Source organism: Neolamprologus multifasciatus, chromosome 15, assembly GCF_963576455.1.
Source record: "Neolamprologus multifasciatus chromosome 15, fNeoMul1.2, whole genome shotgun sequence".
NCBI lineage: Eukaryota > Metazoa > Chordata > Actinopteri > Cichliformes > Cichlidae > Neolamprologus > Neolamprologus multifasciatus.
In genome coordinates this window covers 38929477-38957301 of record NC_140453.1, presented here as the reverse complement: position 1 = coordinate 38957301, position 27825 = coordinate 38929477, and the positions used below count along the sequence as shown (strand labels likewise).

The following is a 27825-nucleotide window of genomic DNA, read 5'->3' as shown; positions in this document are numbered from 1 at the left end:
CGTGTCCTGGGTCTGCCCCGGGGCCTCCTCCCGGTGGGACATGCCTGGAACACCTCACCCAGGAGGCGCCCAGGGGGCATCCTTATCAGATGCCCAAACCACCTCAGCTGGCTCCTTTCGATGTGGAGCAGCAGCGGCTCTACTCTGAGCCCCTCCCGGATGGCCAAACTTCTCACCCTATCTCTAAGGGAGATGCCAGCCAGCCTTCGGAGGAAGCTCATTTCCGCCGCTTGTATCCGCGATCTCGTCCTTTCGGTCACTACCCACAGCTCGTGGCCATAGGTGAGGGTAGGGACGTAGATCGACCGGTAAATTGAGAGCTTCGCTTTTACACTCAGCTCCCTCTTCACCACGACGGACCGGTGCAGCGTCTGCATTACTGCAGCTGCAGCCCCAATCCGTCTGTCGATCTCCGGCTCCCTTCTCCCATCACTCGCGAACAAGACCCCGAGATACTTGAACTCCTCCACTTGGGGCAGGACCTCATCCCCGACCCGGAGTGGGCACTCCGCCCTTTTCCGGCTGAGAACCATGGCCTCAGATTTGGAGGTGCTGATCCTCATTCCCACTGCTTCACACTCGGCTGCGAACCGCTCCAGTGCGAGCTGGAGGCCCTCACCCGATGAAGCCAACAGAACCACATCATCCGCAAAGATCAGAGATGAGATCCTGAGGCCACCAAAGCGAAAGCCCTCCGCCACTTGGCTGCGCTTAGAAATCCTGTCCATAATCCTGTCCATAATGACAACTTGAACATGTCTAAACTAAAGAAATGTGAATGAACGGCAATGCTGATCCAACACATTAACACCACAACAACAACAAAAATAAATCCACCAGACCCAAATACACCAACTAAATTTAAGATCCTCTAAAATTATTTTTTTAAGATATCAGAGGATTATACTCAGTTTTCAACATCATAATACCAGATATCCTGGCCACCATACTGGACCACCTTCAGATCCCCCCTGCCACCTGCTCCTGGATCAAAGATTTCCTCACCAACCAACCAACCTCAATCAGTCTGGTGGGATCTGTCTCCACCTTCAGGTTTCTGGGCATCTCAGGTGATTTCACCTGGACCCACAACACCATCACACTGGTAAAGAAGGCCTAGCAACAGCTGCACTTCCTCTGTGTCCTGAGGAAGAATAAACCTTGACCAGAAGCTGCTGCTGGCCTTTTACCACTGCCTGGGTGTTTGCAGGGGCCACAACTGTGAACAGGAAGGGTGCTCAGAGGGTAATTAGCTCAAAAACTCATTGGCTGACCTTTGCCAACCCTGAAAGCCATTGCCACTCATGCCACTCACACAGTGGCATGAGTGGCACTCTATACTCTCTATACCCAGACAAGTCCTTTTTCACTGCTTCCCAGCACTTTGTTCTCCAGTGTGTGCCTTCCTTGTTTTGCACATATTCCTCTACTCCTTCTGAGTGTTATGAACATGGGTGAATTACTAGGCCATGGGGGCACATCCCTTGGAACCAGTAGGGGCTGTTACCCTTCATATTTTCATTTATTTATTTATTTAATTTCAAAGTTAAAATACACTTAATACTGACCCGGGTTATATAATCACATGTATCTGGCTAACAACACGGTGAAAGCACAGACAGCATAGATTACATTTGGTCGGTTGGCAAATTGAATTGTATTAGTGGGTCCAAGTTCAAGGCAGGATGGTGGCTTAGCCAGCAGAGAGAGACACTTGCTGAACCCTCTGATGTCACCTGTGGTCCAGGGTTGAGGAATATTAAGACAATTTAAGGCCTCCTGTTAATGACTTTGCTTTAAAGAATACCAGAATGAACTCTGCTTTAGGTAGGTGATGTTAAAGCATGCACAGAATGTAAAAGAATAGCAGAAGAAGTATAATCTCAAAGTAATGTGCTACAAAACTTTGAATGCGTAGGTGTGTAGAACCTTTGCATCCAAAGTGTGTAGTCGTAATAATCCTCCCATGGTTGCAAGTACAATAGCCAGATACTCACAGAGTGCATGATATTGTAAAGAGGCTTATGTACTAAACATTAGCATATGGAAGTATGCAGTTGAATAAAGGCTCTAGCCATGGTTTTGGTCAGTAACCACAGTAATGCCAGTCCCACTATGGTGCTACACATAAACACTAGCGAATCACCATCACTATTAAGATTTATTCACTTCAGACTACTACAAAATCCAATTTAAAGCTGGAATAAAAATATCGAAGACATTTTGGCCTCTCACCGCTGGGTCCAGACCTCCTCCAAACTGAAGTTTATTTACCTACAAAGAAATGAGCAGTCTCCAATTGTTATGGCAGTTCCATTTAAATTAAGAGAGACAGAATATCTACCAATAATCCAGAAAAAATGAGATAAATGTTATAAATTGTTTTCAGACTAAAAATCCAACAGAGGAATGATTTCCCCCACGGTATCAGTAAAAGAGACCATTAATATCTCTACAAGATTTTATAGCAACACGTTGATTACTTGTAGTTATAGAATATATATATAGTTACATTGCGACTAGTTTTTAAAGTTGATAACCATCTGATGACATTCTGGCCTCTCATTGTTGGCAGTACTCATGGTAGTACAGCACGCAGTAGCAGCAATACGAGTATTATCAGTGTTTCCATATGAAATCTCAAAGGACTGCTGGTTTTACGAGAAATTAGGTGGAGAGCAGCTATGAGAGGAGCCTTTATACTCAGTGTAAATAATAATGGAATGTGAACTCAAATAGATGTCAGTCCACATTAGGTGAAGCACGCAGCTTCAGCACCGCATTAAATAAACAGCACAGAGTGAATGTGTTAACTGAGAAGACTTTTAAACATGAAATTAGGTTTGTTAAGATGTTATGTACAATTGTAGCTTATAACTTATAAAGATTTAACCTGTATTTTCATTCAGGTGTGAGTAAGGCTAAGGCTAAGACTATGGAAGTGGGCAGGTTCTGAAGGCTGTGGAGCGACCCAGCATCAAATACTTCCCCTCTGGATCAGTGAAATGGGGGGAAAGGTGTGTTTGAGGAGGGACAGAAGGGTGCTTTGTGGTCTTCCCCGAGCAGGTCAGCTCTCGCAATCTCTCCCCACCCCACCCCATTCCAATCCTCTCCCTCTTCCAGCACCCAGTCTCCCTCTCTCAATCCCACCTTCCTGCTCCCTCGTCACCCCATCTCTCTCCTGGATCTCACACAAACCTTGACCACTTGAGAGATGCTACTGCTTCTCTGCCATTCCCTCCTGCTCATCTTTGCTCAACAGGTAAGAAGACCACTACCCTTTCACCTTTTTTCCCCTCAGACTGCAGATAAGACAACACTCGATGCCACTCAGAAACTGCTATATATAAATCCAGAGGAAAGCACGTAGCTGTATGGGATACCTGACTGCAAGTGAATACCAAAACACCCCAGTTCAGACTTGACTGTTTGATAGTATTATTTGTATGCAGGCTTTAGTAGTTTACTGGCTTTGTGTGTGTAGGGTTTATTTTAGAAGTGTGTAGTGAGAAAAGATGACAAAATTGGGAAGTCTTTGCAGTTCAAGCTCCCGTGGACTCATTTTCACACCATGAAATGAGCTCATTCAGCAAACCTGGCAGACAGGCTTCAGATTTTTGCCATAACCCTCAGTAACCCTTGGAAGCTCTGAGAGACCAGGGGTATTTGGAGCACAAGTGGTGCCATGGCTGGATTTCATCACAGCAAATACCATCAGGTAAACATGGACATTCAAGGACTGGAATATATTGAAATATCTAAGACATTTTGGCCTCTCACTGCTCTGAGCTCTGTGCAGTGTGTCATTATGTTAGATGTTGAATTTTTTGGCTGTCATGCTTTGTTGAAAGGTTTCTTATATATTTTTGTTTCTATTTTGAATTTTTGTTTTGTTTTGTTTTGCACTTAGCAGTGAAAAATACAAAGCAAGAAAGACTGGGAGGAGCTGAGTTCCCCTTAACCAGACTGTCCCTGCACAGTTACAATGACAATGCTAAACTAGACGTATGATGGGGATTAGACATGTCTAAGCCTCAAACCTGAAAGTGTGTGTGTGTGAGAGAGAGAGAACAAATTTCAATCTTTTCTGATAATTATTAACGATTATCAGAAATTAAGTGGCTAAATGTGTTTTAGCTAAAGCTAACACATGGATCTGAGTACAGCCACTGCAGTTAGGATTTTACTCGTGGTTTTTAGACACAGACAGTAAAGATAGATGAGTTTAAATACCTGAAGTCAACCATTCAAAGCAATGGACACATGAGAGAGATGAAGAAGAGAAACCAGCAGGGTGGAGTGGGGTGGGTGGAGACGGGTGTTAAGTGTGATTTGTTACACACTTAACACTTAAAGATAGCAGTGAGAGAGAAAGGCAAGGGTTACAAGACAGCAGGGAGACCTGCTATGATATATGGTTTGGAGATGGTGGCACTGACCAAAAGACATGTGCACCACTCTAAATAAGGGGTACATGCACTCACTGCACCATAAAGTCATATCCTGTTAGCAGCTTTAGAGAAATTTAGAAAGCATGTACTTGTACTTTTTAGTACAAGTGCATGCTTGTATATTCAAATAACTCAAATAACTATTATCCAGCGTAAAACTGCCAAATCAAACATGTGGACCGACCTGCTGTGGTGTGTGTGTATAAGAGAGAGAACGAAAGAGTGAGATTTTATGTTTGCTCTAGTACAACGTGGCAGTAAGGGACCCCAGGAAAAAAAAAAAGCCCCAGGGCCTATCATGGAGTTGCTACTCCTGTGGCAATGAGATCATTTTTCCAGTCCAGGGGAAAAACTAAAAGCACCTTTGAGGCATCATCTGTCTCCTCACTTTCATCTCCCTCAAACTGGGCTAAGAAATATCTGACACAAAATATTGACCTTGGCTGGTAAAAAGCACTATAGTAAAATGCAAAGGCATCTTGTTCCTTTAGTCTCCCATTAGAGTGTCTGCACTGAACACTAAAGAGTTCTACTTTAACATTTTCCAGAGTAACTAAACCTGGTTGGACAAGGAGGGTCCAGAAAGATGGGTGTGAATGTAGACAGGAAGCAGATAGACGTTACTGGTACATGTAAACATTTTATTATCTGAACTGTCAATTTATTTAAAAAAAAAAAAGCTACTGGTTTGAGGAGCGGCGTTTTTTACTGTACATTTCCCGTATCATCTCCATCATAATAATAAAATAGAAATAGTACTGCCAATTCAAAAATTTGACTCCTTCTGGCTGTTTTCCCCTCAGTGCTTCAGCAGGGTGCAGAACAATGGGCAGCTGCAAGCTCCTCGGGGTGGACGGGCTACGACAGAGAGGCGCCAATTCTGCCAGTGGCCCTGCAAGTGTCGGGAGAGACCTTACTGTGCCCCTGGTGTCAGCTCTGTCCTGGATGGGTGTGGCTGCTGTAAGAGCTGCGCCCGACAAATTGGAGAGCCATGCAACGAGAGGGACGTGTGCGACCCACACAAGGGCATGTACTGTGACTTCTCCGCAGACAAGCCAAGATACGAGGTTGGAGTGTGTGCATGTGAGTGGACCTGGTCTTTTACTTTATTGCAGGCAGGGTTGCAATAAAGAGTCAAGAGGCCCAACACAGGTTTTAATCAGGCTTCCTTAGTTGCACTGCAGCAGTGACTCATGGTCAAAGCAGCCACTCATTTTACTCGGATTTACTCGGTCCCTCCATCTATTATCTTACCACGTTTATTTCATCTTCCTCGTGTCTTCCTCCCTTCTCCACAGCTGGTGCCCGCAGCAGCAGCCTCCTGTGACTGTGAGGCCTGTTACAACTTGTTGCTGGCTACTACTGTTTGCGGAGCCAATGTGTTGATTAATTTGACACAGATTTTCTTTTGGCTTTTCAGTTTCACCTTTTCACCACTAAACGATCGTGGGGCGATCGTGGCTCAAGAGTTGGTAGTTCGCCTTGTAATCGGAAGGTTGCTGGTTTGAGCCCAGCAATGCAATCCGTTATTATTATAAACCTTTACAAGCTCGTGAAAAGATTTTTAATGAATATGAATGAATGGGCTGCTGTCAGCGCTTGTATGACCAGTGTGCAGCAGCCTTTCAGATCGGCGCTCCGGCCCACCGGGAATAGGGTCGTTGTGCCAGATTACCAGTCCAGCTCTGATTACAGGGGTACATGCTGCTTTACTTCCTACAACTATGGCAGTGTGATGCTGGCTGTTGGCAGGTGGTCAAACATTGTAAAAGTTGGACATGGCTATAGTAACATATAGTAACACTGGTTTGCGTTTTAGTATTTTGAAGCCTTGACTTTAGCTTCATAGACGTGGCCATCTTCATTCTTTGCAGAGCAACCGTAATGGACGGATATACCTTTAGACCACAGGTTAAGTTATAAACTAATGCTAAACTGCATCCATAACCGTACAAGTGCAGACTGGATTATTTTTAACTAATGCAGCTGATAAATATAGCTGCACCGTAGCTGCTAATTGATGCTGCCAAACCAATAAAATATTTGAATTTTATTCTCCAAAAACTAAAGACTTCCTGAGAGAATGGTCTATAGCACACAACAGCCTATAATAATCATGATCAAACTGACCTCACCTCTCACTTTAAGCTTTAATACAGTTCAAAAGTTTAATTATTGGAAATTTATGAAGGGAAATATTAGCTACTGAGACCAAAACACCTTTCTGTACCAACTTATAAACATGTTTTTTTTTTTTGTTTTTTTTTAAACAGCAGTCTATGGGGCTCGCCTCACTTTTGGATTCAGCGTCAAGAGGATATTTGAGGATTCAGCCCCAGGGGCTGCTGTCGCAGGGTTACATGTGTTGCAACAGTAACAGAATTATGGATATATTGTGAATGTCATATTTTAAAGCAGTGTAAATCACAATTACTCTACCATGAGCCAAACAACATTTGGAAAGACCATAAAAGTTGTATGTTTAAATTAGTTTTATTAGTGTTTGCATAAAGCCACACAGTGGCTTCAGAGGAGGCCGCTCTAAACCAGTTCAACGGGAAAGCAATTTAAAAAAAATATGCAAGTGTGAAGAAGCCTGAAGGGACTTTTACAAACCTCAGTGGGAAACTTAAACTCCAATCAACAATTCCGCCTACGTGAGTCAAAAACTGCTGGTTTTTGTGTCCATCCCTGCAAAAACATGTTTTTACATTCCATGTCATCATTCCAAATGTTCAAATTGGGTGCTAGGCTGGGAATCAATGCCAGCATAAAGGAGTATGCCATTTTCAAAAAGCTAATTTGCACTCAAATCTCATATTTTGTATGCTTGTGGGGAAAAAGACACAGTAAAATTCTTGGTTTACAAAAAACCCCCAAACAAACAAAAAATATATTAATTTGCATTACAGTCTTAAGATCCACCATAATCAGAGTTTGAGATTTGCACTAGCATGTTTCTTCTCATTCCTTCAGACATGATGGCGGTAGGCTGTGACCTGAATGGGGTCCACTATGAGAATGGAGAATCCTTCCAGTCCAGCCCCCTCTACAAGTGTACATGCATCGCTGGAGCCATCGGCTGTACCCCTGCTTTCATCCAGAAGCCTGCTGGTCTCTTAGGCTCTGCACCACTGATCAGCAACACGCCAGCTGGCCTTCGCAGTGGCCAGAGCCCAAACAAGCACCAGCAGGACACTACCTACATGTCAGGTGTGTGTTTAGAGAATGAATTCATGGAGAAGGGCCAGGCTGTCTGGCCTGGAATGCTAATTGCTGTCAAAGTTAGGTAGCTGGAAGGGAAGGGGGAGCCTCATTACTCAGTACTGTCAGTGTGAGGTGTCACTGCCTGTGGTTAAACTGTCTGACACATATGATTCCAGTTAGAGGAGGAAAAGAAAGAGGGACAAGTTGGTTTTTATTAAAAGCCATAAAAATGCCACTTTGATTTACTGCAAAGCTTATTTAATTGGCGTGGCATGTAGCTGAACCAGATCTATCACATGATCTATATGAGTCACATACAGTGATTTGCCACTGTGAAAAAACAAACTTTCCCACCCAGCAAAAACTCATCGTCCTTGTCGTTGAGATTTGGCTGAAACATTTTGATTTTGATTAAAAATGTCAAGAAAAGACACGACAAGCTTACTAAGTGGTGCAAACGAGCATGACGCTATAGTCACAAAAATGCACTAACGAGATGGGAAAGTTCTGAGGGTGATCTAATAACAAAAGAAGCTTTTATTTTGGTGTTTGTGGGTCTGATCTGGTTGTGGTTCGATAAATGTTTGGTGCTAGTGGATGGCTCCGGTGCCAATAATCTGGGCTCTAGCGCTCCACAGAGTCCTAACCCTACATGTTTGCTCCTCAATAATGATAATAATAATAATAATAATAATAATAATAATAATAATAATATGTAAAGATAGGCATTCTTTTACATGTAGATGAGTTTGTATAGTGAGCTGGTATGTTTACAGTGTTTCAGATTCTTTTGTGTTACATTTCTATGCAGATCTTTTAATTTTTTTGTCCTTTTCTATGTAGCAGCAATTTCATATCATAATGAATTCTATCAAAATCGATTAATGGGATTGCTCCCATAAGGCTCTGTAGCACCTAATCACAACCAGTATTAGTCAAGTTACTTGAAAATAGTAATTTGTTACTAATTACTGATTACTTCTCCACAAAGTAATCCTGTTACTTTACTGATTACTTATTTTCAAAAGTAATTAGTTACTTTATTATTTACTTTTTAAAAACATGATACATACGTAATAATGCAATAATGCAATAATGCAGACCTTTCAGCCAATTCTAATTTTTTTCCGGCATAATCCATCATATAAAATTGAATCAAATCAAAAAGTCTCTTTTTCAAACTTGTTTTATTAGTTTTAATCTTTTAACTTTATACACATTGCATTAAGCAAAAATTAAATTATATGCAACATTCTCTAAGTTGAAGAAATTTGTTTAACATTTAAACCTATGTTCTGCATATTCCAGCATTTAAAATAAAATAATTTTTGTGTTTACTCTCACTCTTTCAAATAGATGCAAGAAAAACACAGCAAGAAGTTTAATTTTTCACTGTAGAAAGAAGTTTTCTTCCCACGTAGAGTGCACAGCGGACGCTAATGTTTATGTCACTTTTTACAGAATCAAACTCAAAGTAATGTCAGTAATTCCAAGCCTTAAACACTGCATGGTTGTACTCTCTGCTGCAGATCAACAGTGGATAATATCTCTATATTATCCACTATTGTCATGAGACATTAACAAACAAAATCAGTAATGCAGCATGCTTATGGTATAGTAACAGTAATCTAATTACATTTTTGGAATAGTAATCCCTTACTTTACTTGTTACTTGAAAAGTAATCAAATTACAGAAATGCATTACTTTTAATGCATTACTGCCCATCTCTGATGGAGACACAGCAGCTTGTTGGAATGATTCTGATCGGTGCTTTGCTTGACACAGTACCCTTTAACTGTAACACTGAAAGGTTACAGGGACCCTCCTTTAGCCTGGAAGAAGAACTGCCTAATCCAGACCACCCACTGGAGTCCCTGCTCCAAGACCTGCGGCCTGGGCATCTCTGTACGTGTCAACAACGATAACAGCAAGTGTGAGATGAGGAAAGACCGCCGCCTGTGCCTGCTGCAACCGTGTGAGAAAAGCGTGCTCAGGAGTGTTAAGGTGGCATCTTCAGCTTTAATCTGTCTGAATCTTTAATATTTTCATTTAATTTTAAAAAATTTTTTTCCTCAAACTCTTAAAAAGAAAGACACCAATTGCTATTCCCACTTCTAGGTGCCAAAGGGAAAGACGTGCCGACCCAAATTCCAGGCAAAGAAAGCAGAGAAGTTGACTCTCTCTGGCTGTACCAGCAACAAGAAGTTTAAGCTCACATACTGCGGTGTGTGTACAGACAAGCGCTGCTGTGTCCCCAACAAGTCACGCATGATCAAGGTCAACTTCACCTGCAAAGGAGGCTCCAACACACAGTGGAAGATGCAGTGGATAACGTCCTGTGTGTGTCAGAGGAAGTGCAACGATCCGGGCGACATGTTTTCTGACCTGCGTTTACTCTAAGGACCCTAAACGTCAGAGACACAGAGTGGTGCGAGCCCCGCTGTGAGAAACTCAGGACTGAAACACACATACACTTTAATTCTCCCTTAGTAACAGTTTTGCACCTCCAAAAGGACAAAAACAAAACTAATTCTGAGAAAGAAGAACGATAGATCATTAAAAAACAAAACAAAACAAGGTTTTATGGAGCACTCTTCAGGACAGGTATGTGCACTAACAACAAGGAATATGGCCAGTGTACTAGCTTTAACATTACCTCATAACAGAACAATCAGGGAGCTTGGAAAAGCAAATAGAAGCTTTAGAGTAGATTAAACTGATGTTCTCTTTAAGTGCTGTTTGGAACACTTTGACAATGCCATAAATTAGATAACGTTGATATGTAAAAGCTTCAGTTCTGTGAGTTTGATTCCCAGATTCACAGCACAGCAGACCTTCATCTGGCGATGGAGAGTCTGGGTGCATCAGGCGTGAGTCTGGCCTTGGTGGCATCCAGATGATGATATTCTTCAATCAGTGAGTTGAGAGAGGCAATGGCCTCTGAGAAGAAGCTCTGCTCCATCCCTTCTACATGCAGGTAGTGGTGTAAGTGAGCCTAAAATGAAAAAAACAAAACATTAAACTGAGTCTGACTCAGGCTGATGATGTGTTTGGCAGATTTAGAGGCTGATATGCATTTGCCAATAAGCTTGAAGAATAAACCTGAGATATCATTTCACCTGAAGACAAACTGCTTTGTTTTCTGTGGCTACAGTGGGGCAAAAAAGTATTTAGTCAGCCACCGACTGTGCAAGTTCCCCCACTTAAAATGATGACAGAGGTCAGTAATTTGCACCAGAGGTACACTTCAACTGTGAGAGACAGAATGTGAAAAAAAAAATCCATGAATTCACATGGTAGGATTTGTAAAGAATTTATTCGTAAATCAGGGTGGAAAATAAGTATTTGGTCAATAACAAAAATACAACTCAATACTTTGTAACATAACCTTTGTTGGCAATAACAGAGGTCAAACGTTTACTATAGGTCTTTACCAGGTTTGCACACACAGTAGCTGGTATTTTGGCCCATTCCTCCATGCAGATCTTCTCAAGAGCAGTGATGTTTTGGGGCTGTCGCCGAGCAACACGGACTTTCAACTCCCGCCACAGATTTTCTATGGGGTTGAGGTCTGGAGACTGGCTAGGCCACTCCAGGACTTTCAAATGCTTCTTACGGAGCCACTCCTTTGTTGCCCGGGCGGTGTGTTTTGGATCATTGTCATGTTGGAAGACCCAGCCTCGTTTCATCTTCAAAGTTCTCACTGATGGAAGGAGGTTTTGGCTCAAAATCTCACGATACTTGGCCCCATTCATTCTGTCCTTAACACGGATCAGTCGTCCTGTCCCCTTGGCAGAAAAACAGCCCCATAGCATGATGTTTCCACCCCATGCTTCACAGTAGGTATGGTGTTCTTGGGATGCAACTCAGTATTCTTCTTCCTCCAAACACGACGAGTTGAGTTTATACCAAAAAGTTCTACTTTGGTTTCATCTGACCACATGACATTCTCCCAATCCTCTGCTGTATCATCCATGTGCTCTCTGGCAAACTTCAGACGGGCCTGGACATGCACTGGCTTCAGCAGCGGAACACGTCTGGCACTGCGGGATTTGATTCCCTGCCGTTGTAGTGTGTTACTGATGGTGACCTTTGTTACTTTGGTCCCAGCTCTCTGCAGGTCATTCACCAGGTCCCCCCGTGTGGTTCTGGGATCTTTGCTCACCGTTCTCATGATCATTTTGACCCCACGGGATGAGATCTTGCGTGGAGCCCCAGATCGAGGGAGATTATCAGTGGTCTTGTATGTCTTCCATTTTCTGATGATTGCTCCCACAGTTGATTTTTTCACACCAAGCTGCTTGCCTATTGTAGATTCACTCTTCCCAGTCTGGTGCAGGTCTACAATTCTTTTCCTGGTGTCCTTCGAAAGCTCTTTGGTCTTGGCCATGGCGGAGTTTGGAGTCTGACTGGTTGAGGCTGTGGACAGGTGTCTTTTATACAGATGATGAGGTCAAACAGGTGCCATTCATACAGGTAACGAGTGGGGGACAGAAAAGCTTCTTACAGAAGACGTTACAGGTCTGTGAGAGCCAGGGATTTTCCTTGTTTGAGGTGACCAAATACTTATTTTCCACCCTGATTTACGAATAAATTCTTTACAAATCCTACCATGTGAATTCATGGTTTTTTTTTCACATTCTGTCTCTCACAGTTGAAGTGTACCTCTGGTGCAAATTACTGACCTCTGTCATCATTTTAAGTGGGGGAACTTGCACAATCGGTGGCTGACTAAATACTTTTTTGCCCCACTGTATATCTGCACCACATATTGAATTAAATAAAAGAAAATACACATTTTGAAATCCATGTATGCCTCTAAACTTAAACCAGTGAGAGACTATATGCCAAGTTATCTTTTGTAGCTACATTTTACAGATGGGTTAAAAGGTTTAGGGTTTAAGCTAGAATTAGTTTTAGGCTAAGAGTAGTCTATAGGTTTGTAATAGTAAATTTAAGTTATTAGATCTGGGAATGCATTACTATTAAAGAATGTCCTTACAAAGACAGCTTGAGACGCACCTTCTTCCTGTAGAGCTTGGTAAAGCGTTCCCTGAGCTCCATGAACGTGGGCTTCACGCAGGTGTTGTTGGCCAGAGCTAACAGGGAGTGGGAGTGTCCCACAGGAGGCACTGAACACAGACTCGTCTTCCAGCCTTCCTGGTTCCATGAGACAAAGGGCAGTGATGGTCTCAGTCTAAAGCCAGGAGAGAGGGGAAAATAACTGTATATGTAATGTTTAACATGTGAGCTTCACATGACAACCAAAAGACTTTGTTTAGTCTCAGTTTACTGTACTTTATCCTGAAATCAATATGTGAACAGTTCCTTAGCTAGGAGCTATGACTTTAAATCCAGAAACCAAGCATATTTACCTCACTAGTTTTAACAGCAATGAAACAATTGGGAATGACACAGTAAAAAAAAACAAAAAAAAAACAAACTTGTCTGCAGATTAGAGGACTACCAACATCTATAAGTATCCTTATAGTTAAGATACTTAGTCCTGTTTGTACATTAAGTATATGTGTATATGTGTGTGTGTGTGTGTGTGTGTGTGTATATATATATATATATATATATATATATATATATATATATATATATTTATTTATTAGTACTTCCTTCCTCCTCCTACCTCTTTTGCCAACAATTTTAACACAACAGTCACAGTACAAAATGTGTGTGCCAACTGAAAATGAGTTCTGTGAGGGCAGTGGTTAGAGGAGAATATAGTAAGAGCTTGTGGCTGAATGCAGTAATCATGACTCACTGCTAGTGCTCAATGGGTATACTATGGGAGAAGGTGAGCGTGTGGATCACTGGGTACGTTGGGATGGTTGCATGAAATCATTACATGTTTTGGTGTAGAATTATATACAGAAATAAAGGATTTTCCTCTGACCTCTCGATGTTCCTGCGGACATCAGAAACCTGCACGTTACCCCTGACCATGAGGGCACAAGCCAGGTACAGGCTGTGCTTCGGGTCAGCTTGTATTAGCTGGTGGTCTTTACTGAAGGCATCGCTGAACATCTGATCCAGTCTAGAGCGCACGGTTGGAAGACAGGAGAAGAAAAGAAATGCTTGTATCAGTTGATCAACTTTACAAGAAATTAATGTGCCTCAAATCATGTTAAATATTCCTTTCCTTTTATAGCTTTTTCTTCCAGCCTCAATGAACCCGATTTTAACTGAACATGCCTCAAGATTTTTATCAGAAGTTCAAAAAGACTGGGAACCAAGACGGCAGTGTTTGACATAGAAGAATGTTTGCACCTTTATTTATGTAGGGAAGTCCCAAAGAGCAGGCGAGATATTTTTAAGCAACACCATGCCCTGCATTCATGCAGTCACATATATTTACTGCTGGGAGTTATCCAGTAAAACCACCACTCTTTTTGACCAATAAGCATCTTCATAGGAGGAGAGAAGGTCTCTGTGGCTCACACAAGGCCACTTTTGTGGCAGCTGTTGCTGGGAGGAGGTAGGCAGATTGTTTTTATTTTTTTTATTTTTTAAATCCTACGTCTGGAAGGCTAAAATTGAACTTGCCGCTTTTTCACATAATAAAAAGAAAGCTGGGGCTTTGTGGTGTTTTAAACGCTTACGCTTCTGTTTAACTAGGAAGAAAAGTGCTGCTCTGAGTTTTTAGCACCTTGGTTATTCAGATCAGGTGAGTTCATTAAAAAAAACTAGTTTTATATTTAATACAAACTCAAGGTCGAATGTAAAGTGTTAAACCTATTTTAACTGGATCTTACTTGAATACTATTTTTCAGTAATGATCAGCAGAATTTCTCAACTATTAATCATTAAGTACTGTATTATTATTTAAACCATTCACAACTCTTAGCTACACCTCTATTTTCCAGCTGTTTTCCCCACTTCTGCATCACTGCTTATATTAACAGAAGTGTCAAAAGGTGTTTGCCCCCTTCCTGATTTCGTATTTCTTGTACGTTTGTCACAATTAAATATCCATCAAACAAATGTAAATATTAGACAATATATGTTTATTATTATTTGGCAGTTTAATTCTACATCTGATCTATTACTTTTACCTAACTGATAACCTTTCTGCTCAAACTTGAGGCATTCAGTTCTTTACTTTTCCAATTTTTTTTGTGACCAGACAAGCTAATCTGTCACTCTGCCACTTGGACACTAACCTGTGGGGTGTTTGTACTTTGGGTTGAAAATAATAGACTAACCAGGTCATTCATAGAATCATTTTAAAAAGAAAGCTGATAATTAATTGATCATGAGCAAGTTTCACTACCACTGTAAAAGCAGACATTTGGGCAGTTTGCCACTCTGAAGCATTTAGGAGTGTGCAAAGAGCACCACAATCCCCCACAATTCTTCCCAAGGTCACCCCATGCAATGCTCAGAGGAAATCCAAAAGAACCAAGAGCTACAACTGAGATTCTACAGGCCTCTGTTACCTGGTAAATGTTAAAGGTCATGACAGTACAATTACAAAAAAAAGACTGAACAAGTATGGCTTATTTGGATAAAACCACTGAAATGGAAATTGCATAGAAATTATGAAAACCAAAATGTTGAAATATATTCTATTTTTTGACTTTGCATAATATTGCAAACTCTGAGTAAAAAAAATCCATTATTTACTCAATTAAATACCCTGAATTCAAAAATTTAGTAGATCATAACATAATTTCAATTAAGTACAAAGAATATAATAGACAATTACCACCGAATATGCACAAGGTGTGGATATGAATGAAGGATAAACACAAAACCAATGATGTCATTGTGTATTTCTTACAGGAACTATTGTCCTGACAAAACTGAAATGTGCAGCACACTGAAACTATTAAAAAATGTCATGTTTAGTGTTCATCTGTAGCTGAATTTGGGGCAAACGGTCAATCATTTATTTCTGTTTTCATAGTGATTTTGTGTTTAAACAAGATGTTAAGGATGTGGTTGTGTTCCTTATGTCTAGAATGGTGTCAGGGACAGGAGTTATGTAAGCTGCAAGCTTCAGCCTATACTCTTTCACATGATTCATATCAGGAGAATATTTGAATCTAAATTATGCCACTAACCATATCAGCCACCCCATCTGTAGGAAATCGTGAGTCAGTCCTGCTTGACTGGTTCTGTTTCATCATCATGTTACAAATGACAGTTTAAGTTTCGGTGTAAACCAAACCGAAACCACTTCTAAATGGTCAAGTCATCAATCGAGGGGTTCATGTGAGGAGGAGCTCTGCAGGACACACAACAACTGTCAGGTAAAAATAACTGCACCGATGGGCACAAGACTTACCTCCTTGTGGGCACATTAATATCTGCTAATGTGTAGAGGGGTGTGAGACTGGGCACCAGGTAGTGTAAACGAGGAAAGGGCACCAGGTTCATAGCAATCTCATTCAGATCCATGTTGAGGGAGCCCTCAAAACGGGCTGAGCTGCAAATAAAAAAGTTATAATGACATGCTCAATTTGACAATAACGTTAAGTTCCACTAAATAGGCATAACTAAAAGAGCAAATCTAGAATATCTTCTTGATACATAACACTGTGCAAAAGATCAAAATACTTTTATTCATAAATAACTTCCTAAGTTGACTTGTGTGACAGTACCAAATCTCCAGGTTGACTCTCAAGCCCTTGCAGGACTCTGTCACAGAAGCTTTTAATGATAAGATAGCATCACGCGATAAACACCTGAAATGCTTTGACATGTCTGGTTAGTGTCTTATGCTCTAACTTTGGCTGACTCAAAGGGCCAAAGTTAAAACAGACAGGAGACCGCAGATGAAAGCCCAAACTGGCTTTACTGACTGTTATTATGAAGAGAATGGATACTAATGCATTTATTATGGCAATCTTATGGACTAGAAAAAATGGTCAAAAGGGTGTTAATGTTTTTCCTTAGCACACGGGCTTCTACTGCATATGAGCAAACAGTAATACTATACCTGGTAATATTGAGCAACAGGTTAGCCACAATGTTATTCATAGCATCAAAGGGTTTTTCTGCCCCACTGAGGCCTCCCTGTCCAGAGGTGACTGCGCTGTTTCTCTTGATATCTAAACCGGGCTTTGTACCATGAGACATAACTTTAATCTTGTTCACAATGTCAACCAATGACTGGAAGGGGAGAAATGAGGGAAAAGAAGAAATCACATTCAGTTTGACAGTTTTGATTTATGTGTGTTGCACAGACATTTGCAGGGAGAGAGGGGAGGCATTTTTGAATCCACAAACCTGGTTTTCCACTAGCAGGACACAATCAGCGTGCTCTGTGAGCTTGTTCATGGCAAGGACACTGTTGTATGGTGAGGTGATTACGTCATCTTCCCCAGATGGATAGATGGAGGTGACAATGCGACACACCTCAGGGAACTCCTCCTCCAGCAAGCTGAGCACTCTGGTTCCCAGGCCAGAGCCAGTACCTTAAATCCATAGTCAGTAACTAATTAATTATCAGCTGTCTACAGTAAAATCCTTAATTTACTGACATGACAATTTAAATCTTGTTTCTACACTGCTTGAAAAATTAAGGGAACACTTTGATGTATAACAGTAGAGCTGCAATCCCTGGTAATCCCTGAGTCAGATCGTGGACACTGAAGATGAAGGGACCGATCAAGCTGGAGGAGACCTATCGGGTTTGGTTAGCCTGTGAGACCTCAGAGGCAGCTGATTGGTACTGGCAGGCCAAGCAGAATATAGCTTGGGCGGTGGGTGAAGCAAAAGCTTAGGTTGCGGGAGGAGTCCAGTGAAGCCTTGGACAAAGACTTTCGGTCTGCCTCGAAGTGTTTCTGGAAAATTGTCAGGAAAGCAGTGCTCTACTCTGCGGGTGTAGTGCTGCGGACTTCAACTGAGTATATAGTCAGACAGTGGAAGGAATACTTTAAAGACCCACTTAACCCCACTGACATGCCTTCTATAGAGGAGGCAAGTCTGGGGACAAGGTCACTGAGGTAGTTAAACAACTATCGGTGGCAGAGTCCTTGGACTAGATGATGTTGATAAAATTCCTGAAGGCTCAGGAATGTCATCATCATCATGTTGCAGGGCTGCCTGCTTAACACACCTCTGCATGGAGATTGAGGTAATGCCACTGGACTGGCAGTCTGCAGTGGTGTTTCCCATATTCAAGAAGGGGGAGCAGAAGGTGTGCTCCAACTATAGGGGGATTACACTCCTCAGCCTCCCCAGGAGGGTCTAGGTTTTGAGCAAACGGCCTCAGAATTTGATCTCTGCATTTTGCAGAATGGTCCTGTTGCTTCATCAGGGAATGGCCTCCAGCTTAGAAATGTGGACGAGGCCCCTGGGGTAGACCCAGGAGACACTAGAGAGATTATATCTGTTGGCTGGTCTGAATAAGCTGGAGTAGGTGGCTGCAGAGGGGGAGGTCTGGGTTTGTCTGCTGCCCCCATAACCCAGTCACAGATAAGACAAAGAAAATGAATGGATGAATATTTGAATATATTATTTCAATAAGTTTTGTCTTTAAATTCTAGTTTCTATTTTATTTCAGCTAACTACTCTTACAGCCTTCACACAGATCTAAAAGTAAAGAAGAAGTTACGTGTGTGGCAACAAAGATACAAAAATTAAGTAAGTGAAATGAAATCATGCACAGATGTATTCTTATTGGCTTTATTCATTTGTTTTGTCACTACAAATCTAACATGAATTAATTGAAGTAAAGCTTGGAGTACTGGACTGTGAAGCATAATGCAAGGGTGTCCTTGAATCAGAGCCTTACCTCCTCCCATAGAGTGAATGAGAAAGAAGCACTGCAGACAGTCACATTGCTCTGCTGCCTTCCTGAGCTTATCCACTATCTTCTCCCTGTAGGCCGAGCCGTACGTCATGTTTCCAACTGCCCTGAATGACAAGCACAAAACGATACCTTGTTTTTTTCCCCCCCTAATCATAAGATAATGCCAAAAATTGAACATTAATGATAAGTATCCTTTTTAATGCTCAGGGCAGATTTCATATTACTTTCGTCTTTTATGATGATCACCATGTCAGATTAAGCAATTATATTGAGTGATCAACATGACAGACTGCCCGTTGCTCCCACAGAATGCATGATGTGTTAGGAAGTTGTCAGTAGCTAGTGTGTTCATGGAAAGGAAAGGTAACAGACAAAAGCAACTGAAGGGGCTGTCAGGATGTCCTGGAGCATCCCATGTTGCTCTTGTGTTTTTTTCATTACGACAAACTATGCAAGATAAAAGAGTCAAAGTTCAACTCTCCCTACGTTATACGTGTTGTAGGACATATGAAAGAGTTTAGTGCAAAAGTCATTCATGGTAAAAACAATATTAAACTCAATATAAGGATTTTTAAACATAGGGTATAATTATGTGGGCTAATAAAAAGATTGCCGTGCAGTGTAAAGGCTTTCTCGCCTCTAAGCAAGAAACTGTGGGAATCAGACTGACAGTCTCAAATTGTTGTGGCATGCCAAGTACAGGATTTACCACAGGCGTCATGGATTGACTACATAATCCATTGGTGATTCATTCACAGGCAATGCTACACTGTAAACAAGTTGCACTTTTTTTGTGCAGACAGAAAATAAGCCACGGCAGCTGAGAAAAATTTACAGAAGATAAAGATTATTTGAAGAAATTAAAAGCGTTTGCTAATATAACTCTGTGTCAAGAAGACTTCCTGTTAACATCCCATAACATTCCATAGTATCTGATATCACTGTGGGCCTTCTGCTTGACCATTTCCAATCTGTGAATCTGTGAAATCTTACAGTCATATATTAAATACTTTACAAGAGATATATACTTTTTGAAAAATATATTGGCTATTGGCTCATTAACATATGAAAAAAAATGTAAGAGGTCCTGTAAAGTCCCACATTGGAGCACACACTAGATAAAAAGATAGTACATAGTTGTATTTCACAATAATGGATGGAGATCTGGTCTACCTACAATTTCAGGTAGGTAGACCAGGTAAACCATACAGAGAAACTACTCACATCAGGCTGATCTTTTCCCTAAATTATACTCTGCACAATTGAGAATGTGAAAACTGAAAAAACAACAGTTAAGCCACCCGTGTTCCTCTTTCAGATTATACAAAATTCAACATATAGTGGATTATTAAGAAAACATGTTTAATTCTTTCAGATAATTACCAAAAAATACTTTCTTTGCAATCTCTTCAAAGACTTCTCCCTGAATACCACTAGAACTGCATATAGTGTAACAGCACGTGAGCAATTGTAACACAACTCCAGCAGGATTTAAATTATGGTGTGCAACAGTTGATAAAGTCCACGTGAGCTCGGTGGCATCCTGGGGCTTGTCTGTCTCTTACCAGTTGTTGCCTGAACCTGACACGTCTGTGAATAGTTGCGCGCTATCAAACACTTCTCTTAACGGGCCCTGCAGGATCTGGTTGACCACACCCTCTTCCATGTCCACCAGGACCGCCTGTGGATTCAAATATGTGAAAATGAGGCCCGGTCATACATTTCAATGCAGCTACTGAGCACATTCCTTTTACCCCAGTCATTTCATAATTCACCCAATGAGTGCTGAACCTTTCAGTAAGCTCGACTCCAAAATAAAATGCGAAAAGAATGCGCATATCACTCAGTCTTAAGCTTATTATTATCCATGTTAAAGCCGTTTATCATTTTTCTTTGGGCCAAAGTTAACCCCAAAGGGTGAAATTTGAGATGTGGCAGCCCTTTGCTTATTTCTACTAGAAGGCTTATTTAATGGAAACAGAAAGACGTGGCACCTCTGGCACAGCAAAAGCTACAGTCAAACTCAATGACTGAGAGAATCAGATATGGAATTAATTTGCATTTGATACAGTTGACCAGGAGATGTTCACAAAGAATTTACCTTCAGTATCAGTCCATACTAGCAACATTCAAAGCCTTATGCTTTGCATGTAAAAGACACTTGACTATGCCTGCACTGCTATTGTGAATGTTCCATAGGTTAAAATGTTTGCACGCATAGGCTAACATAACAAACTTTTTTTTTGTTTAACTGTGGTATAAAATAATGTAATTCTATTTTTATTAGTACCAACTCTGAAATTTCTGAAGTTCTAGCTTCTTATTTCCTTAATTTTTATCCAGTTTTGACACTGAAATTGAAAATTAGGGACTCGAGAGTCCTTCTAGAACTTACCCTGGCCTTCAGGTGTTGGATTCTCCCACCGACAGCAAATGCAGCCCCGTCACTTTTGCTGGAAAAGGACAGTCAGTGATTTAAAAATTTAAAAAAAAGGGGAAAAAAGCAATACATTTGGAACACTTATACGTGAATGAGCTACTGGAGGAAAGCAGGTTTAACATACCTGGAATCCACATTTCGGAAAAAGCTACTGAGGGCTTCATCGTACAATCCCCTCTGAGGATGAAGGGGAAAAAAAAAAAAAAAGAGTTTAGGAGCTGTGAGAGTCATGTCTGTTTCTTACAGGACACACAGGAAACAGACATCCCTTAGAACAAAAGTTTAGTGAGAAAACATAATGACTTCCCTGATTATCATAGATAAGATGTTAAAAAATTTACTGAAAGTTTTTCTTGGTCACTTAAATCTACAGTGCTGTGAACAAGTATTTGCACTCTTCCGGATTTTGTTTTGTTTTTGTTTATACCAGCTGCATCTACATTTTTCATTCACTTAAACATAAGATTATAGTAGATTAGGCCTGGGTATCTGGTGAAATGGTGAATCAGTAGTTTCTACATAGTTGACGCATTTTACCTAAACCGTGAGAATTACTGCACATATCACTGGAACACTTTCAGTTTTACCATGATAAAATTCATGTGAAATCAGGATTTCATTTTTGGAAATTAAATTAAATTGTTTCTAGTGCTTAAGACCAACATCCCTAAAGCTTATGAACTACAGAAGGCAGCTAACATTTAAACTGGAAACCAAAATGATTACAACTTGGATAAAGCCAAGGTAAATGTCTTCTGAGTCTCTGTCACACTAAAGAAATGAGTTATTAACTACCCAGCTGAAATACAGCGCTGACAAATGAGGTTTCCTAATCATTAAAAAAAAGAGAAAAATTCTCTGAATCACTTAGGGCATGTCTGCTGAGGCGTCAACTGACAGCTCTCACATCATCTCAAACAGACTGCACAAAGCAGACAAACAGAGCTGGAATTGATTTAACCCAACCACACAAGTCAGAGAAGAAAATTACAATGTGTATTATACAAGAGTGTTTGACACTTATCTGCTGTTTTTCTGTCACAGTCACTTTGGAATGCAATTTAAAAATGACATGACAATGTGGTTGGAAAGTCTGGAAATTATAAATTTACACCAAGATGAGAAAAAAATAACACACACACTAATTATTAAAGCAAAATACCCCACTATACATTATAATTCCTCAACATAGATACATTCAAGCACATAATCAACACTTACTGTGGACTAAGTTACCAACTAAAGATAAGCAAACACAAAATCTTTCACTCTGCAATGACAAGTATAACAGAAAATGCTGGCGAGACAGGAGGAGACAGTTGATTTGGGTCTGTTCACTACTAACAGCTGGTGAGTCCCAACTTATACAGTGTAAAATAATTAGAATAATGCTAATAAAAATGTACATTTGCTGATAATAGTCAGACATAACATTATGACCACCTGCCTAATATTGTCTCAGTCCCATTATTGCTGCCAAAACAAACCTTATCAAGGCATTGACTCCACTAGACCCCTGAAGGTGTGCTGTGGTATCGGCACCAAGATGTTAGCAACAGATCCTTTAAGTCCTGTAAGAGGTGGGGCCTCCAGTGGATTGGACTTATTTGTCCAGCATGTAATAATAATAATAATAATAATAATAATAATGGATTGGATTTATATAGCGCTTTTCAAGGCACCCAAAGCGCTTTACAATTCCACTATTCATTCACTCTCGCATTCACACACATCCCACAGATGATCGACTAGATTGATATCTGGAGAATTTGGAGGGGTAAAAAATGCCTCAAAGTCATTGTTGTGCTCCTCAAACCATTCCTGAAGTTTTGCTTTGTGACAGGGTGCATTATCCTGCTGACAGAGGCCACAACCATCATGCAGTACTGTTTCCATGAAAGGGTGTACATGGTCTGCAACAATGCTTGGGTAGGTGCTACATGTTAAAGTAACATCCATATGTATGGCAGGACTCAAGGTTTCCAAGCAGAACATTGCACAAAGCATCCCACCGCCTCCACCAGCTCATCTTCTCATAGTGCATCCTGGTGTTATGTCTGTGAAGGTTCTCAGTCATCCAGGTCATTGTAGTCAAAGGAGCTTGCAAAGAAAAGCGTCTGGACTTCTTTAAGTTGCTTGAAGACGTTTCACCTCTCATTTGAGAAGCTTCTTCAGTTCTAAGGTCAAATGGTGGGGAGTTTGACTATTTAACCTTAGAACTGAAGAAACTTCTCGGATGAGAGGTGAAACGTCTTCAAGCAACTTAAAGAAGTCCAGACGCTTTTCTTTGCAAGCTCCTTTGACCATCCTGGTGTTATGTGTTCCCCCACTAGGTGATGCACATGCACCCACACCTCACCCAGTTGTATAGCCATCACAATGTGGCCCTTTTCAACCTCTCTCAAATCCTTATTAAATTAAGGAAAGCCTCCAAGCCCCCCCTTAACACATGGACAAACATCACAGACTGAGGAAAGCAGACAGTTTTCCTGCCTTGGTTGTTGGAGGTGCATGTGACAGAGGTTAATGACACTTTTGCTGTAGTCTAAGAAATGCTAACAGTTGAAGGTGTGTTTGTTGCTCCCAGCTTTTTGAATGAGTTTCTCCTCTGAGTTGATTAAATATGCTCAACTTTAAAGGTTTTCCTACACTAACTAAAGTTACTTGTACTTGAATTACATTTTGCTATTTTGTACTTTTACTACAATGCCTTGACATGATCCCAAAGGTGATCTACTGGATTGAGGTATGATGGCTCTGGTAGCCATTTGAGTACAGTAACCCCCTTTTCATGTTCAAGAAACCAGCTTGAGATGATCTGAGCTCGGTAACATATTGTCTTATCCAGCTCAAAAGCACAGGTGTAATTATAAAAACGTTAAAAGCGGCTGTGTTTCACCCAGAGATGCTGTGTCTACGGATTTTTGGTTGTATAGTCTGGGTCACCAGAACATTAGAAAGACAAACATGTGCTTTTCCTGCCGTAACAAGTCAGACTTCATTATTATTCGTCGGATACCTTCGTTGTGCTGTGCTGTGTGTGTAATTGCACTTACTTTATTGACATGGGCATGCTCTCGCAAAGCAAGATCCCAAAACCTGCAGCCAACCTGGTTGCCGCACTGTCCAACTGCAGAACGGAATTTCAGTTTAACTTAAAAAACACAATTAGTGGTAATACAGATTTCATTTGTTAAAGGTATGCAGCTACGTCACATAAAACGGAACTACTTGACATAAACACCGACCTGGGGGCTAAGCTAGCTTCCTACCTGTCATTTACCGCGCTGAGTTTCACTCACCTTGGACCACAACGGACTGTGTCATGACAACAAGACCCCATACACGTTGTGAAAGTGCGGAACTAATCCATAATGACTTTTCCGTTTATGTTATCCATCAATAAGATCTTCACAAGACTTTTGAACACCTCTTCTTCCTCGCGCCTTAGCTATGTTTGGTCGAGCATTGATGACGTCATTTCCATGGAAACGGAACGTACGTTTCAGCCACTGACACCCCCCCCCCAAAATGACTAACAAAAGAAACAATAAAGACATTTTTAAAAAGAAAAACAAGAGGTTTGTAATAATATAATATAGCATTTTTATAGAAACCACACAGAAAATTGACATTTAATGATTAAAATCTCTTCTGTAGTTTAACTTCCATTAATAAAGTTAAAATAAAGGATGGTATGAGATACTGGTTTTTAAAAGCAGAATAAAAGCATTTAAGACTGTAAACTATATTTTGTCAGTGATGTTACATTATGGTTGAATTTTGTGTCTCAGCGTGGTTGCCAAATTAAGGTAGGTGGGATGTTTTTCCAAAATTAAAACAATTAGAAAACGAAGAGTTTTCAACCGGTTTTCCAGTGTTTTGCCTTGGTATTTATTGCTTGTCTGTGATAAGGCTTCCCAGTTATTTCACCTTCTGTCTTAACTGTCGTGAAATATTTCCCCCCTGAAAATGATGTTCTTCTGAGTAAAAACAAAATAAAAAACATTTTTGAAAGAAAAAAACAAACAAAAAACAGTTACACTTATTATGACTTTTCATCTTACATCACGAGCATGCTCTAATTTCCACGCCCAAATAGGACATATACTTATTGGCCGCTTTGATAGGTACACCATCCAACTGCTAACTAAACAGCCATTAGACTGCTGATCCGCTTGGATTGTTGTGTATGTGCGTGTGTCGCCATCTAGTGGCTGATTAAACTGACTGCAAACAAGTTATCTACCTTCGACAAGATTGTGACAGTTGTTTAATTTTCATCTGAGTCATTGGGTGGACACTTTGGATGTACATGTCACTGGACTGTGTGAAAAACCAAAAGAAAACACTCCTGTGTTCTGACCTTTTTTAATTTACTGAGTATATCTGTGCATTGTTGCATGCATATACGAGGTTGTTAAGTCAGTCTCAGCTGATTTTGGTGAAATGAACAAGTGCACTATAGGAGAACACACACGTAAAAAAGCTTCAGTGGAGGTAAAATGTTATTTATTATCAGAAATGAAACAGTACAAAAGGAAAGGTTTGACAATGAACTTATACAAAAAACATGTGCCATCAAGATTATGAAGTGGAGTAAAGGAACATACAGTAACACAGTAATGTTAGTGTGCGTGTGTGCTTCACACTGTGGACTGGAGGAATCAATCTGATTTGTTTATTTATAACGGGTGTTTGCTTTAATTGAATGGACGTTTTGGTCATACTCTTGGTGGGAGTGAAAAACAAAAACCGACAACTTCTACACAAAAAGCACACAAACGTGTCAGAAAGGAAAAAGACTGATGATATGGGGTTTCTACCATGCATTTGGTCATTGCTTTGCTGAGCTAGAGATCACAGAAATCTTATGCTGCTGGACAGGTTCCAACACTGACAGCTCCGCTGACCAGGACCGCTTTACTGAAGTTTACTTGGCTGTTGTTGATTGTCAGGTTTCTCATGCAGCCCACATAGGCCTTCCTGGTAGCAGCACTTTCTGGAAGGAAACCATCTGAGAGGAGGTAGAAGGCATTATTAACAGCTTTATACCGACAGGACAAAATCAGGAGGATCAATTGTCACCAGCTCACCTGGAGTGCCACCAATAAATACAGGCTTTCTGCTATCTGTGGAGCTGGGGCTCAGAGGTCCCACCACATGGTTGATCTCAGAATCCACATCCAGCTGGACAACATTGGCATCCCGTATCACTGAAATCAAACATTACAGAACACTTTCATTAAACATTAAACTTGACTAGCTTCTGTAAAAAAAATAAAAAAATAAAATTGATTTTTTTTTTCATTATGACACAAAAAGGCGGTTTTGCCTCCCGCCCCCCACAACCCTGAAAAGGATAAGCGGAAGCGAATGGATGGATGGACACAAAAAGAGTGACTGAGCCCATTAACTCATTCCTTGACACAGAAAGCTATTTTCAGTCAGTCTTTTTGAAAACACAGGCCTCGCCCCCTGGTGGTCTTTAAATAGAATGCTGGATTAAGGCATTTGTGTGTTTATTCCTTTTTCAGACGTGGAAGACGTAACATTGCACATACAATATACAATGTCAGATTATTTTTCAGAGAGTGATGTTAGTGTGACATTAACAGTGCTGCCACAGAACACATCAGTTCTGAATAATAAACCTACAGTGTGATCACAAAGGAATTCTTACCGGTAATTTTGTGCCAACTGCCTGAACACACTCCCTGTTTTGGTGACACCTTTGTGAAGAACTCACGAGTCCCATCATTTACAAGAACCACCACCTGCAAAAACACTAATGCTATAATCTGTCTAGAAGACGACAGTTCTTTTGAATGAAAAAAAACTTCATTTGAACCAACACGAATGTGTGTATTTTGTGTAAAAACGTACCGCTCCTTGATGAATGTACACAGTGAAATAGTCATCTGCTGAGTGCACATGTAGTAGCACCCCTGATGCCACACGAGGGCGCACCTCCATCACCAGCTCAAACCTCGGTCCCAGGTTGAAAGAATCGTCTGAATTAGGAGGAAGATGACGTGAGGTCTGACTTATTCTTATTTATTATGGCCCCATAACCCTTTAGCTACGTTCATCAGTTATTCTGAGGTGGGTGTGAGTGTGAAATCATTTGAGTCATTGAGTTTCTTAGGGCTTTCAGCTTTGCCTTTTCCTCTTTTGTGCTTCTTTAACACTCACACATTTTTACCACAGCTGCACTTAGGCTATCGAGTTCCCTCAGCCAGCCACACTCTCCTCGTGAACACGAGAGAGACTGTGGGCCTTGTGAGGCTAATGAACTGTGTAAGTTAACAGATGCTCAGTTTGCAAACAGTTGCAGATAGTGGAAAAATATATGTGGTGTTACTCACTGTGAGAAAGATTGCACAAAACTCTGCATACAACATATTTCTAGGTTACAGAAAAATAACACAGATATTAAATTGCTAGAAACACACCCAGGACAATGTATCCTCCTTCTTCTGAGAAGTATGTTCCTCCCTCAGAGACTCCATCAAAGCATGGAGTGACCCCAAATGTGTCTGCCACAGAGGAGAGCTGCTTTCTATCAAGCTGAAGGTTCTTTATACAGCCAGTAAAGCTGTATGCAGAGTTTCTCTGAAGATGAAAGATAACAAAAAGAATGATTAATTAAGATAATCCACACAGAAACAAACCTAAAAAGGCATCACAGAATATTTTAAAGAACTACTAAATAACACATCCACTTATCCACAGTAGTTCTCATATACTGATTTTTACTCTAATGTACTAAGTACCGAAAGTGCTTTCTACTACAAGCCTCAGTCACATACACATCAACACACTACTTTTACTCTAGGTGCTCTGTCTAACATTCATGCACACTTTCACACTCCAATGAATGCATTGGGTTCAGTTTCTTCTGTCTTGCTCAGGAATACTTCAACATGTAGGGTGGAGGAGCTGGGGACCGAGC

General features: G+C 40.8%; 3 protein-coding genes across 3 annotated transcripts in view; 1 reads left to right on the top strand and 2 right to left on the bottom strand.

The window, feature by feature from the left end:
* The first annotated feature begins 777 nt into the window (after positions 1 to 777).
* Positions 778 to 10059, top strand: ccn6 (cellular communication network factor 6). The gene is made up of 5 exons (XM_085132935.1): positions 778 to 3262; positions 5255 to 5534; positions 7428 to 7664; positions 9470 to 9663; positions 9778 to 10059. The coding sequence occupies exons 1-5, from the start codon at positions 3215 to 3217 to the stop codon at positions 10057 to 10059; spliced, it is 1041 nt and encodes a 346-aa protein (XP_084989061.1). The 5' UTR covers positions 778 to 3214.
* A 156-nt stretch (positions 10060 to 10215) lies between these two features.
* tube1 (tubulin, epsilon 1) lies at positions 10216 to 24365 on the bottom strand. The gene is made up of 12 exons (XM_085132933.1): positions 24173 to 24365; positions 23927 to 24000; positions 20995 to 21047; positions 20826 to 20883; positions 19996 to 20111; positions 18413 to 18534; positions 16903 to 17090; positions 16613 to 16785; positions 15959 to 16099; positions 13565 to 13705; positions 12682 to 12856; positions 10216 to 10654 (listed from the first exon to the last, which is right to left on the bottom strand). The coding sequence occupies exons 1-12, from the start codon at positions 24195 to 24197 to the stop codon at positions 10496 to 10498; spliced, it is 1425 nt and encodes a 474-aa protein (XP_084989059.1). The 5' UTR covers positions 24198 to 24365; the 3' UTR covers positions 10216 to 10495.
* A 999-nt stretch (positions 24366 to 25364) lies between these two features.
* lama4 (laminin, alpha 4) overlaps positions 25365 to 27825 on the bottom strand; it is a 33008-nt gene continuing 30547 nt past the window's right edge. The window contains exons 36-40 of the mRNA XM_085132930.1: positions 27326 to 27485; positions 26757 to 26884; positions 26554 to 26647; positions 25967 to 26086; positions 25365 to 25887 (exon numbers count right to left, since the gene is read on the bottom strand). Coding sequence (XP_084989056.1) covers positions 25742 to 25887; positions 25967 to 26086; positions 26554 to 26647; positions 26757 to 26884; positions 27326 to 27485 — 648 coding nt within the window. The 3' untranslated portion in view covers positions 25365 to 25741. The remainder of the gene's footprint in view (positions 25888 to 25966; positions 26087 to 26553; positions 26648 to 26756; positions 26885 to 27325; positions 27486 to 27825) is intronic.

Excerpts from the sequence above, each read along its gene's own strand:
- ccn6 (XM_085132935.1), top strand. The coding sequence starts at position 3,215 with ATGCTACTGCTTCTCTGCCATTCCCTCCTGCTCATCTTTGCTCAACAG. Across the intron at positions 7,665-9,469 it reads GGACACTACCTACATGTCAG|GTTACAGGGACCCTCCTTTA; the intron begins GTGTGTGTTTAG and ends TAACACTGAAAG. Across the intron at positions 9,664-9,777 it reads GCGTGCTCAGGAGTGTTAAG|GTGCCAAAGGGAAAGACGTG; the intron begins GTGGCATCTTCA and ends TCCCACTTCTAG.
- tube1 (XM_085132933.1), bottom strand. The coding sequence starts at position 24,197 with ATGACACAGTCCGTTGTGGTCCAAG. Across the intron at positions 20,884-20,994 it reads TTCCGAAATGTGGATTCCAG|CAAAAGTGACGGGGCTGCAT; the intron begins GTATGTTAAACC and ends GTCCTTTTCCAG. Across the intron at positions 20,112-20,825 it reads TCCAACACCTGAAGGCCAGG|GCGGTCCTGGTGGACATGGA; the intron begins GTAAGTTCTAGA and ends TTGAATCCACAG.